Raw genomic sequence first — 13,133 nt, 5'->3', positions numbered from 1 at the left:
TCAAGTGCACAGGTCAGCCAGGACTGGAGCAAGACACAGTGCCCAATGAGAGGGTGAAGCAGAACTGTAGACCTGAAGAAAGTACAGCTTTGTAGTGGAACAGCACTCCACATATGCTGGGAAGCGAAACAAACAACTCATTACTTTGCCCATAGCAGCAAAGGGAGTCACTGAGTTTACATCTGATATGGTGAGACATACTCACATGCCTATTAAAACCATTTACTTCTCACCTGCTTTCTACAGTTATTGCTGCAGTTTAATAGAAACCTGTTGCTTAAACAAGTCCTTGGATCACAAGCTAAATATTACTGCCTGTGCTGTGGCCCCAGGTAGATATAACACACAGGGAAAAGCTCACACAAATTGGGAAACGAGTCTTTGTATGTCACCTAATCCAATAGTGCCTTGGACCCCTGGAAGTACCACAAGGTGCATTCTTGACGGATAGCGGTACAAGGAGCTGGTTTGCTACGTGCCAGCAGGCCTGTTGTCCTGCATTTAGAAGGTATATCGCACTTCAGGTGTACATGCCATGAAACCTTCTGGGGGACATTCACAACAAATGATGTTACATAAGCTCACATTGCCAGTGGAAGCCAAGTGAGCTTCATGCCCAGGTATATCATAGACCCACAAATGAAAACAAAAAGCTCTCCCCAAAACATGGGTACCCACCTGCCGACTTTGATGCTCTCTCCCCTTCTACTGACAAAGGCTCTGGGGTCACGATGAGTGATCTGATACCTGGGTTTTGATTAATCATATAGAATGGACAGAGCACTCCATCCGTGGACAGCAAGATCAGAACAGGAGCTGGCGCAAGCGTCTTCTCATCACCTGCAGAAGATCACACACGATAATGACACTTCTACACTCATCAGTTTGTGTTGCCACTGATGTCACCACCACAACTTCCTCTCTTACATCTCAACCACTGGCCACTTTTTTCTACCCATAGGCTGCATATACTTCTGCCTCCCTCCCTGTACATGTCTGCTCCATTTGCCCCCAAAATGCATCCTTTCACTTCACTTCCTCTTTCCTATTCTTGACTTTAAGCCTTTCACAGATTCATAGACCCTGAAGGACAGGAAAGACAATTATCATCCTGCACGGCCTGCTGAACACCACAGAGCACATTTCACCCAATAATTCTTGCACCAAACCTACTATTATGCACTTGAGATGTCAGAAGCAACCTGTCTCTGTATCTAACAGCCTGGTTTCTCTTCTTGCAAGCCCATCTCTCCAATCCTCCACTTCCTTCCACTGTCCCCACATGTCCTGCATCTTGCCTGAGACTATAAACTCTTCTGGAAAGGGACACATCTTGCTTGCTTTTGTAAAGAGTCTGAACAAAATGCTACCTTAATTTTAAAAGATGTGTGATGTGGATCTGCAGTAATTAGAACATTTTTAGCAGGGTTAACAACTCAGCTTGAGGCTGCTAATAGGAAACTGCTGAGATTGATACATTTTCCTTTGCACCCTACTTGCACTGAATGCTTAAGATGGAGGACACAGAAAGGGTTCTAAACATAATTTTTCTGGTTTGCTTTTTATAGCTTCAGGTCACTCAAACACCCCACGACTCTATCCCTTCTCCCATTAACACCATGTTGAGACAGTGCTGGGAAAGGATGCTTTATTTTTTAATCATGTCCAGCAAATCCTTGTGTTTTATATAAGAAACTGTAGCAAGTGGGTAAAACAAGAATAAGTGCAAACAAACAGGGCCTGAGGGGTAAGTGAAGAAGGTATGGGCTGTGTGAAAATGGGCTCTGAAAAGACTTGAATGAGGTAATGTGTGGACTTAAGCTGGTTCCAGCAAATTCCTTAATCCAATAAAAGCGGTGGACGGATTAACAGAGAAAATGCCTCAGCTTCAATTCTGCACCAATTCTGGCTTGAATTTCCTACTGAAACCTACTGCTATAACAAAAGCTACCATGGTTATCAGTTAAATCAGCACCCCACAGTGCTTCATACATAGCTTGTCACTGCTCTATGTTCTATTCTGCCCAAAGGCACCTCCGTTTCTAACTATCTCTGGGCTTCGAGGGAGAGTTCTCACAGTTTATCCAGGTATGGTAAAATAGCTCAGCTGCAACTTCAAAGACCTTGTCAGAGACTGAAGGTGGGAACCCTTCAAGCAGAGCACAAGGTACAGCAATAACGCCACTGGCTGCATGTTGAGCACAGCAGGGGATGAAGTCAGTTCAGGCTTTAATAAAGAGCTAAATCCTAAGCATATACATCAGTGAGCCATGTTTCTTCTGGCAATGAAATTAACCTGCTTCTCCTGTAGATCAATGGGGGTGCTTATAATACAAAACAGCCCCACAGGAATGGGCGTGCTACAAGAGCATGCAAAGCATTTTCATGGACAAATACCTAAGTGAAATTCTACAGCTAGTTTGAGGCCCAGGGTGTTAATCTGAATCCAGCTTTTAAAGCCACTATAATATTAATTCCAATAATCAAGGAAATGATGGAAAACAAAGCATAAGGCATACATTTTAGTTTCTGACTACACATAGATTCCTTTATTAGACAACTTATACATTGGACAATAAGCTTTTGGACATGTATTCAAGTGTTAACTGTTCACTGATCAGTCACAGTGCACTGGGCTCAGCATAAAAGCCCAGGACAGATTCCTTGTAGTGGCCTCTTTTCAGATGTCTTAAGACTCAGCCTCCCAGACACTAATTACTCTGCCCCTCCCCAAAAGGTGCCTGACCTGCTATCTGTGCAGTATTCCCTATTAGCAAAGCACCTGGGTCAGACTTACTGATTGGTATAGGCATGTTACTGGTATAATCAATGGCCACACCTACTGGTAAGGTGTCATCACTCTTATCTGTCACAGGAAGTTCTGCTCTGCTGGAGTCTTCCAGAACCCATAATTCCCAATTGCTCTGGAAAGAAAGAATAAAATTTAGCAATTTTTTTTGGTTTTCAGCATTCTTAGCACAACTCACTCATAGTAACAAGAAGCAAAAACTCCTCATATTTCACAAACAGCTGTGATCCTGGCTTTGGAGCGCCAGTACAATGTGGTGAAAGAACAGATTGCAACAAGACACATTCTCTGTCAAAAACTGTCAGTTTACAAAACTAGCACCAATATTTGAAACTGTCACAAATTGCTGAACGGCTTTCACGTGGAACATCTATATTTGCTGAGATTACTTGTCTTTAAGGTTTGGTTTAAACTGGTGGGCCCAGCAAACAGGGCACCATGGCGAAAAGCAACTCTGTTTGTTAAGCTGGCAGCAAGCCAACGATGCAAAACTATTCCTTTTGCACATTGTTCACTTTATGTTTTGTTCCACTCCAGTCATGTGAAGTTTTAGTCACTAAGAATTCTCCTGCCCGCAGGCAACATAGAGAGGTAACAAAGCATCCCTTTCATCTCATGATGCTGCGGCATCTCAAACGCTGAAGCAAAGTGTTCCTCATGCCTCGGATGCTGAGATCCAGATCTCTTTCCTAAAAAAGATACAATTGTACAAGTGCCACAGAAGGGAAGGTTACCTGGTCTCCTTGTCTGGCAAGGATGCTGACTTCTGTGGAAGCTGCTGAAGCTGCTAGGACTAGATCCCTTCAAGTAAAGAATCAAAACAGGGTTAAATCCAAAAGTGATAATTATCCCTATGGAATTCCTCAGCCCAAATTCATAGCCAGGCTACAGGTATTAAATAGGAAACTGAGCTGTCAACTGATCTAAAACAGAGCAGTATAACTACGTCTATACCATTTCAGAAAGACAATTTATTACCCACCGGGGAAATCATTTCCTTTATCTGTTAGCAATGTAGCCAAGTCACACACCATTGTTATCCTAAACTATTTGCAATAGAAAAGAATCTAGCAGATTAACAAACAGGACCTAGCAACCTCACACAGACACACGAGGAGGTAAAGCTAAACCCATACTCTAATTGCTTTAATTCTCAGTAGAAAGAGTTTTGAAAAAATCTTTAGTATATCTGTACTATGCTGTACATTCACAACATATTAATGGGTCCATTTGCAAAGGTTAAAGAGTGCAGCCCAACATCATGTGCTCAACAAGCAGATGTCATATCCCTCTCCACTATAGGCTAAACAATAAGAATAGGTTGGGGTAGACTGCTCTAAACAATATTTTAAGGCAGATAATCTCAATCATGGGACCTTACACTCACCAATCCTCAACATAGTTGAGAAAATAATGATGTTGTCTCTCAGTGCAGCTACCATAGCAAGGCTCCATGAAATTCACAAACTTCTCTGGTCGTTTCTCTTCCTTTTTCTGCACAGACAAGAGAAACAGGAATTAACATGTGATCTACTGTCCATTAAAACCACTCAACTCAGCTTGCATAAAAACAAACCTATGTGGGTGCAATAATAATGATACTATACACATTAGGAGGCAATTAATGCATCTTACAAAGCCAACCGGATCCAAATATATTGAGTCCACAGGAACTACAAGAGATAATATGAGGGGGATGGAGTCCTGATGCATAAATAGCCCCAGAGTGAGCAGCTGGTGTTGTATGCAGCATCACAGCCCAGTGGCAAGTTTCAAGAAAAATCAGTTTTTGAGTAGCCAACACATCTGTGACAAACCAAAGGTCTCTTGGTGGAAGCCTCCTTACAGCATCCAGCACAAAGGATGCACTCAAAATTTGATCCTACTTTCCTTTCTAGCCATAAAAGAATTATCTCCTGAATTCAGAACATCAAACTGACCTTCTATTTGACACTCAGGAGAATAAAAGGAACAGACTACTGTAAAAAGCAGGTCAAAAGAACAAACAGCACCAGCACTGACTTCAGGAACAGAAAACTCAGACAGTGAGAAAAAAGAAATTATATCTTCTGGGCACATACTGGCAACGTGACCATCACCACTTCAGGAGCTGTTTCCAGGGTCCCATCAGCAGCTGCATACACTATAGTGAAGACGTACGTGCCGACCCACAGTACATCCAGGACTGGAAGACAAAGAAGGAACAAGAATATCAACAGCCCAAGTCTTCTTGAGAGAGCCCTTCCTTGCAGGCTGGTTATTATGCTTGCAGTGAAAAAAAAATAAAACAAATGCCACCAGAATAAAGACTTTTTGGGGGAAATTGTTTACCTCTGCAATAGCATGGACAACAGTTCTGACAGACCATCTAGCCAGCCACATGACAAACAGCATACCACACATGACATGAGAGGACCAATCTGATCCTACAAAATTCAGGAGGCAAGACTGAAGTACACACCTAATCCAACCCATTTTGGGACACTGGAGAAAGACAACCCCAACATTTCCTAATGCTTTGCATATATAAAAGATATTTCAGCTTTTACTCCAAGTTTATGTCATTTATGTCAGCAGTTCAGTTTTGAATGAAGATGATTTCATTTTTTTAATAATCAAAGAGCCATAAAGACAGAGAGACTAATCTGTAACTGAGTAACTGAAAACTGCACTTTTCGAAAGGCCAGCAAGTAACGATTACTTTTATGATGTGTATTTTAAAAAACCCTCAAAGTGTGTAAGAACTTGGACTCTGCAACTCTTCCCTCCACTCCTGAGGATTAATTCAACTCAAATTTCTCTTTAAATAGCTTTAACGTGGAGTTGGTTCAATAGAGTTATCACCTGCAAAAATCCTTGCTCCTCTTTAAATAGCTGAAGCTTTTCTTTCATACATGGCATGTGCATGTAAAAACAACAAGCAATTATTTTTCTAAAAAAAGCCTAGTGTATTCACATACTCAAGCCAAAGAGGATCCTGTGACCCTTGTCTCTGACCTCCTGTGTAGGGCAAGCAATAGGGCTTCCCTGAATTACTGTGTGCTTGTGTTATAGCTTTTTTAGAAAAGTATCCTATCTTGATTTGAAAATTTCTGCTGATGAAACATCCACCACATCTTTTGGTAAGCTGTTTCAGGGGCTGAGGACCTTCGCTGTTACAAGTTAATGCCTTATTTCAACATAACCATGTTCAACCTAATGCACTAAGTTTTAGCCTGGAGGCAGTTTTTATGACCATATTATAAACCCTTAAACAGGTGTCCACCACACTGACATGTCCTAAATGTACAGCAACATTTAGGAGAACAGGCACAAAGAGAAGACAGTGGGTGCGATGATTCAATGGAAGAAACAAAACTGAAGCAAAGAAAAGCTGTACCTTTGACAGGATTATCTGACTCATAAAACGGAGGGCAAGGAATTATTTTTTTCTCCTGCAGACTCTGGGGAGAAAAGAAAAGAAAAAAAAAAAGGTTTCACAACAAAGAAAAAGACCCCATACATTCAGTTGGGCAGACATTTGGAAAAGCTGTTTCAAAATGTTACTTTTTTTCTTTCTTTCCCTTTATACCTGCCACCTTCCACCCCAGGGAAAGCTGCATTTCAGTAGCAGGTGAGCTTCTTATGTATAATACATACAAAGGTAAATGCTTAACTGTTTATGAAATGGCTTTGACAACTTCCAGGAAAGACAATGCAGTAACTGCAGTATGCTCCACTTCAGCGGCAGTTGAATGTTAATGGAAGACAAAATTAAAGCTGGTTGGAAGCCAGCGAAAGGAAACAAAGAAAGAGTGTGAACAAGACTTACAGGCAGATATTGAACCACAGTGCCATTCTGTTTCCCGACAGCCAGCTGCTTTCCCTTGGGGCTCCAGCATACTGGACAAAAACAAGAGGACTTCATCAGCAAGTCACAATAGCAGGGAAGATTCATGCAGTTCTCATACACCTCTGGGCAGCATCGCTAAACTAAACACCACTCAGGTGCCTCCTCAGTTAAGCAAACAGCCAATTCTAATAAAGCTGTTTTGTTTCAATAGCAGCCATAACGTTTATTACCATATGGCTCATTCTGGCAAAAAGATGACTGTGAAGAAACTTTATAATTCAGTCCAAATAAAACTGCAGCAACCTTCCAATTCTCTTTATGTGTGCTTTACAGCTACCCTACGCACACTTGCACATTAATTTGAGCTGAGGCAAACCCCTGCTTGGAGGCACATAGTTGAGTGCTTGCCCTAACTGAACAGGGGCATGCTAGACAGATACAGCCAAATTTAAAATTCCTTAGAGGAGGAAAGACGCAACATAATACTGATTTAATCATATCCGGTTGGAAAAGAAAAAAATGCATGCCTATTAAACCAATGTAACCATCTTTAGACCAGACCTCGTTTGGGTTATGTATAAAGAATGCATGTGACATACCAAAGGGCTCAGATACCCCCTGGTCATAGAGAACTTAAGAATCTACTGACTGATTCAATAAAAAATGCAATTTTGTTTTATATGTACAACAGACCCCTGCATATTTCCTGCATGCAGCCACAAAAGCCTGTTACATTTTACCACTTGGGCAGAAATCATTAGCTGTTACTGTAAGGGTACATTGCTCAAGAAAAACCAAGGAGAAATAATACCCTAATGAAAGCTTTCAAAAATCTGAGGAAATTTAAATCCCTCTGCTTCCATGAAGATGTTAGTTTTTTTCCTGAAAGATGACTACGCTGTGTTTGTGGCCAGCCAAACCCTTTCAGATTCTTTAGGCATCATGCATCCTTAAGAATTCCCACTGAGCCACAGCTGTTTTACCCACCTGATGTAACAGCCACCGAGGAAGGAAGAGTGGCATAGACCTTCACAGAGTCTGTGACCTGCAGGACAGAGATGCTGCCATCGGACAGACAGATGGCCACCATGGAGGGGATAGTAGGGTTCCATTTCAGGTCGCTGACAGTTGCCATGCTGCCCGTGTCTCTGGCTAACTTATGATAAGCAAATGGGCGTTTCTGCTGTTTAGCCTTTTTAAGAGAAAATAAGGTCACAGGATGCAAATTCCATGTGCTAGGCAAATCTTTCCAAAGTCACAATCCCTGGGTATTTGAACCTGCTCATCTGCAATGGTTGTTTATAGGCATTAACTGCTCCAATGTGTACCCAAACTTAGGAAAAGCTAAAAGTTTTGTGTTCATTGGAACACACCTTCCTAGTACAATGCAAGTTTCTTCAAAATCACTGAAGGAACTTTAAAAATTGAATTCATTTTTCACCATTTACCACTAGCATACGAAGATCCCAGTTTCACAGTGCTGTAATGGGAGGGCCACAAAGACCTATGGGAATGTTTAAATAGACGAGCAAAGGATCTCTATGAGAATACTACAGGATACCAGTACTCTTGCATGATTATTTAAATAGACACAAAGCAAAATACAGTCCCTTTTTCTAGGATCCAGTATTAATACACATTACATTTGATAGTTTGGGCTTGAACAACCTAACAACGTCCATTTAAAAGGTGAGCAACGTGCTGCAGAAATACTATAGCTCTAACTGAAGGCTTCTAGTTCCTGTCTAACATGTTCCAGGTTGCGAATAGTGACCTCAATACTTAGTACTTTCTTCACTGTACCATTTAAACATTAATTCATCTTCACAAGCATCTGTCAGGTCAGTTAGTCTTGTTTAACAGGTAGGAAAATTAAGGCAGATTATAACTGAAGACTCATTAAATATAGCCCTTAGTTCTTTCCCTACAAAGTGTGCTTTCTTGTGCACACTCACCCCTGCCTCCAAAAAAACCCCCCAAACATTTCTAGACAGGCCCTTTCTACTGTCAAATCCTTCCTTTCACATCCAGATTTAATCACCCTGCCATAACACATGCTTTACCTGATTTAAAAACGTTCGGACATCAAAAAAGCCAACAAAGGAACCAATCTCACTGGAGGTCATGCACACAGACAGTGTGAGGTTATCACAGCTTAGAGCCAGGTGATGCACGGGAAATTTCATAGAAACCAGTATGCCTTGAACATTCTCAACTTCAAAACAAAGAGAGAAGAAAGGAGAGCAGAATGGAGTGGTCAGTTTTAGACACTCATCATGTGCACTTAAAGCAGAATTTTTACCATAAGCACATACACTCAGCACCGTAAATAAGACCCTACTGCTAAAAGCTGTAGACAGGCTGCCCATTAGTTTCTGGAAGCATCTTTTAAATGCCTTGACTATCTTCAAGTGAAATGATTATAATAAGGGGTTTGGAAGAATTTCCTTATATCTGACTTTGACATGTGGTTTGCTCCAAAACTGGAGAACCCAAGACTTAACCCAGTTTGATTGCAATTTTAATACAAAAACTGGAAGGACTTCTGTTGAGAACAGAGTTCTCAACATGACTTCTTTTTTTAATTTGATGGACAATATCCCAGAAGCTACCATTACTTTGGAAGTCAAGATACAAAAACAGAATCACAAAAATGAGATGACAATTTTCCCCAAGGCACTGAATCCTGCCCCTAATCCTGACTAGGTTAGGTGGATTATTGGTTTGATTTGTGCCACAATACGTTACTTCACTTTTAAATGACATCCAATAAGGAAGCCTGGCAGCTTCAAAGGCCTGGATCATTATAGCCACCTTGTGACAAGTAGGAAGAGGCAAACCTAGACTGATCAGCTACGCCACATCACTCTTACTGGGGCTCCCTACACATCCACTGTAATCAGACAAAGCTCACCGATTTTATTGGGATCTTCTCCTGCTTGATTCTGCATAAGAAGATTTTTGGTGTGGAAGACCTGCAGGCCTGTTGCTCCACCAGCAAAGACCAGCCCGTATTTGTTAGACACAACAAGGAGGCTGGAACGCTCTTTGGGGAGCTCATCGGGAGCATCAAAAATTCGGACTTTCTTCAGCGCTCTGAACTGAAAATCCTGTTGTGCAAAAGAATTAAACAGCGACTCAAAGTGACGCGGAGAAGGGAGAAACCAATCAGATTAAAACATAAATTTATCCAAACACAGTCTTTCAATTAGAAACGTGGGATTTACAAGAGCATCAGTGAATCCAGTCTACTGCTATTACGAGCAACTGCATCATAGCATCCCTTCCATAAATACACCTGGCTTCATGTTAAACTTTTTTTTTTTTTAGAAATATTTCCCCCACCACACCTACAGGATGGCTGTTCCAAAAGCTAACTGTTCCAATAGTCACAAGCCTAATTTCTAAACTAAATATAATCACAGTTACTTTATACCCATTTGATTTCATGCTAATGTTGCCCTTTAGCTTAAACAACTCTTTTTCCCTCCCTGGATGTATTTAAAAAAAAAAAAGATCATATTTCCTACTCAGCCTTTGCTTCACTAAGCTGAACAAACCAAGCTTTTTTTGTCTCCCCTCAACACAGACTCCCTGTTCTCTAGTCGACCTAGTAGCTCTTCTCTGTAACTGTCCAAGTTTAAAACCCTGATTTCTTTAATCTGAACAACCAGAAAAAACACAGTATTTCCAATGAGGTACCAGGGCTTTGCAATACAGCATTAATGCCAGTACCTCCTCCTATTGGAAATTCTCCTGATATTTCCTAGGACTGTACTGCCTTTTTTATGGCTGCATCACACTGAAGAAGCCTCAGTCAACCTACAACTCGCTAGTATATGCAGACACTCCTCCTCTGTCATCTCCAAAAGATGAGCTCCCATTGTATGAGGACAAAATACACACAAATTTCTGTTGAGTGCATGAAATATTCCCTTGGTCTGGTAATATATTTCCTTCCACTTCTTCTCCCCTGCCTGCCATTTTATATACATACTTTCTTCCCTGACACCATCTAGCCAAAAAATGCCCTTCCAGCTTTTTTCCAGTCTTCCCCTTTGCCTCTTGCCCTCAGTATGCACCTTTGTCATTTCACGAAGTATCTTGTCCTCCTGCATTCTCTTTTGTATGCTCCAACTACACCAGCTCTTGTCTTTCTACCCATGTCTTCAACTCTGCTGATTTAACATGCTCCTTAGCACTCACTCAGTCTGATCTCAAGTTCCCAATACATACCTTTATTTATTGCTACAGCCTGCAGAAATCCCTCTTTATTAAAACCCAAAGTCTCTGACCCACATAATACAACTGGAACATAATATGCTCTGTACCAACATCTTACATGAATACTGAAATACTCATTTAATTATTATGCCACATCTAGGTTACCTTTAATCTCTACCCCAGCCTTATTGTAAAGCAGCTCCTGTTCCTACCTTGTTCCTATTTTTAGGAAGCTAAAATTAATCTTCTGTTCTTTAACATCCTTTGTAAAGGTGCTCTCAGCCTGAGCTTTGACCATTTTCATTTTACGCCAACAGAACTGCTGTTCCTCACTTTCTTTCAAATTAAGAACCACCAGAATACATCGCAAATAGCTCAAACACCACAAAATACTTGAATTTCCATGACAGCCAAGGCCAAACCCTTTGTAACAATCTGCTCCAGAGGTTCCAACAGGCATGGAAAGATCCACAGACTTTCCCAGGAATCACCTACAAGGATAAGGGCTGCACGCTTCACACAGGACATAAGCGATGGAAAGGAGGCATAATTCCTCTCCTATGAAATGGCATGACCAGAGTTCAAGAGAGGCCTTTCTGCTTGGTGCCAAAATCCCTCTTGAGGGTGGTTCAGGTGAGGCAAGGCTTTTTCTCTGCAGCAGCTGTACCCAACCTTTCATCCCTAGTCTGTGGGCTGGATCCAGGGTATGTGGGGCTGGGGGCCAAGCCCTGGGTCATGTCCCACACAGGGGGCCAATATCACCTGGCTGGGTGGGGGCTTGCAAATGTCATAGAATCATAGAGGAGTCAGGCTAGGAGGGTCCTCCAGAGCTCATCAAGTCCAACCTCTACCTGAGGCAGGCCCAACCCCTATCCAAACCATCCTATATCATCCATGACCCAAACTCTATGCAAGACCATTAATTCTGAGCCAACACAGACCTAGCACCCAAACTGGGCACAGATAAAGCAAGGAAACCAAGGCAGCTAACGTCCCGCTTCTACAAAAGATTGCCAATATATGCCCAAGGGATCCAGGGTGGAGGCCACACACCCAGCTACAATCAATCAGTTAGCACCGTTGCTCTTTACAGAGCATGGTGTATGAGTTGGTGAGTTCTTTGACGGCTGCTGAGTCCAATGCACATGTGAGGGTCCTGCCCGCAGACCGGGCACACCATCCACACACAGACTATGCGCTGAATCCGAGCAGCAGATTCTTTCCTCCTCTGATGCTGGTCATCACAAAACTCGATCCGGTCAACCCTGCAGCGCCTTGCTAATCTGCAAGCTGACTCCACCAACCAGAGCAGCACTCTGCACTGCTTTCCCAATCAGCCACAGAGGTGCCAAAAGATGCCGAGTCTCCTTTGCAAGCATCCCGAAACCTGCGCAGCGCCTGCCTCCTCTCTTTGTAGACCATGTGCAAGCTTCCGAGTACAGCACATTCGTCAGGATCCTGTGACCTGGTATTCTCTTGACATGACCAAGCCACCTGAGTTTCATCTTACTTATCAACATTCCCATGAATGACAGACCAGCACCATTTAACACTTCCACGTTTGCTACCCTGTCCTGCCATCTTATTCAAAAAATTTGAGGCAGGCATCTGATATGAAAGCTACAGAGGAAGATAACCCCCCACCCCCACCCTGGGGATCAATTTGAACAGGGTGTAAAACTCCTTCCTGAACCCAAACCTGCTGTGGGTCTGACCAAGCAGAGGGGCAAGACCCTCCCTTGGGGTCCCTGTGGGAGCGCTGGCACAGCCTGGTCACCGCCAACTCACAGAGAAGTGGGACTAAAAAGGACCTCAGGAGAACCCCCCCGTCCAGCCCCTAGCGTCCTTGTGACACGAAGACACCTCACTGGCTCCAGGAATTGGTCTGACGACACATTTCACGTCCCTGATGTGGACGCATGCCCCCGGTACCGTGCTGCTGGAGGGGGCCACCCTCCCCTTCAGACTTGCAGCAGCCGGCACCCCCGAGGAAAGCTTTAATCCCCCCGGCACCCCCGAGGAGGGCCTTGACCCCACCAGCACCCCCGAGGAGGGCCCTGACCCCCCACCTGCCCCTCCCCCACGCAGCAGGCTCCTGGGGCTCAGGCTGTGCAGTGCAGCGCCGCGCACCCCGGAGGGGCCCTCGAGGCTCTTCCCCCCTCCCGCACCTTCATGTCGCGCTCGGGAATCACGTCCATGTCGTCGCCCATGGTGACCAGGCCCAGCCGAGCCGCCGCCGCCGCCGCGCGCTACGCACTATCCGGCCAC

General features: G+C 43.3%; 1 protein-coding gene across 3 annotated transcripts in view; it reads right to left on the bottom strand.

The window, feature by feature from the left end:
- Positions 1-13,117, bottom strand: part of NUP214 (nucleoporin 214) — a 58,512-nt gene extending 45,395 nt beyond the window's left edge. For all 3 annotated transcript variants that reach the window (XM_019540813.1, XM_019540815.1, XM_019540814.1), the window contains exons 1-11: positions 13,034-13,117; positions 9,556-9,751; positions 8,705-8,856; positions 7,629-7,833; positions 6,621-6,691; positions 6,189-6,252; positions 4,891-4,994; positions 4,197-4,303; positions 3,544-3,610; positions 2,798-2,924; positions 679-840 (exon numbers count right to left, since the gene is read on the bottom strand). In XM_019540813.1, coding sequence (XP_019396358.1) covers positions 679-840; positions 2,798-2,924; positions 3,544-3,610; positions 4,197-4,303; positions 4,891-4,994; positions 6,189-6,252; positions 6,621-6,691; positions 7,629-7,833; positions 8,705-8,856; positions 9,556-9,751; positions 13,034-13,075 — 1,297 coding nt within the window. In that variant the 5' untranslated portion in view covers positions 13,076-13,117. The remainder of the gene's footprint in view (positions 1-678; positions 841-2,797; positions 2,925-3,543; positions 3,611-4,196; positions 4,304-4,890; positions 4,995-6,188; positions 6,253-6,620; positions 6,692-7,628; positions 7,834-8,704; positions 8,857-9,555; positions 9,752-13,033) is intronic.
- Between the last annotated feature and the right edge of the window lie 16 nt (positions 13,118-13,133).

Source organism: Crocodylus porosus, unplaced genomic scaffold (assembly GCF_001723895.1).
Source record: "Crocodylus porosus isolate Cpor-Errol unplaced genomic scaffold, CroPor_comp1, whole genome shotgun sequence".
In the NCBI taxonomy this organism is placed as follows: domain Eukaryota; kingdom Metazoa; phylum Chordata; order Crocodylia; family Crocodylidae; genus Crocodylus; species Crocodylus porosus.
The sequence above is the reverse complement of the archived record's forward strand: the minus strand, read 5'-3'. Positions and strand labels throughout refer to the sequence as shown.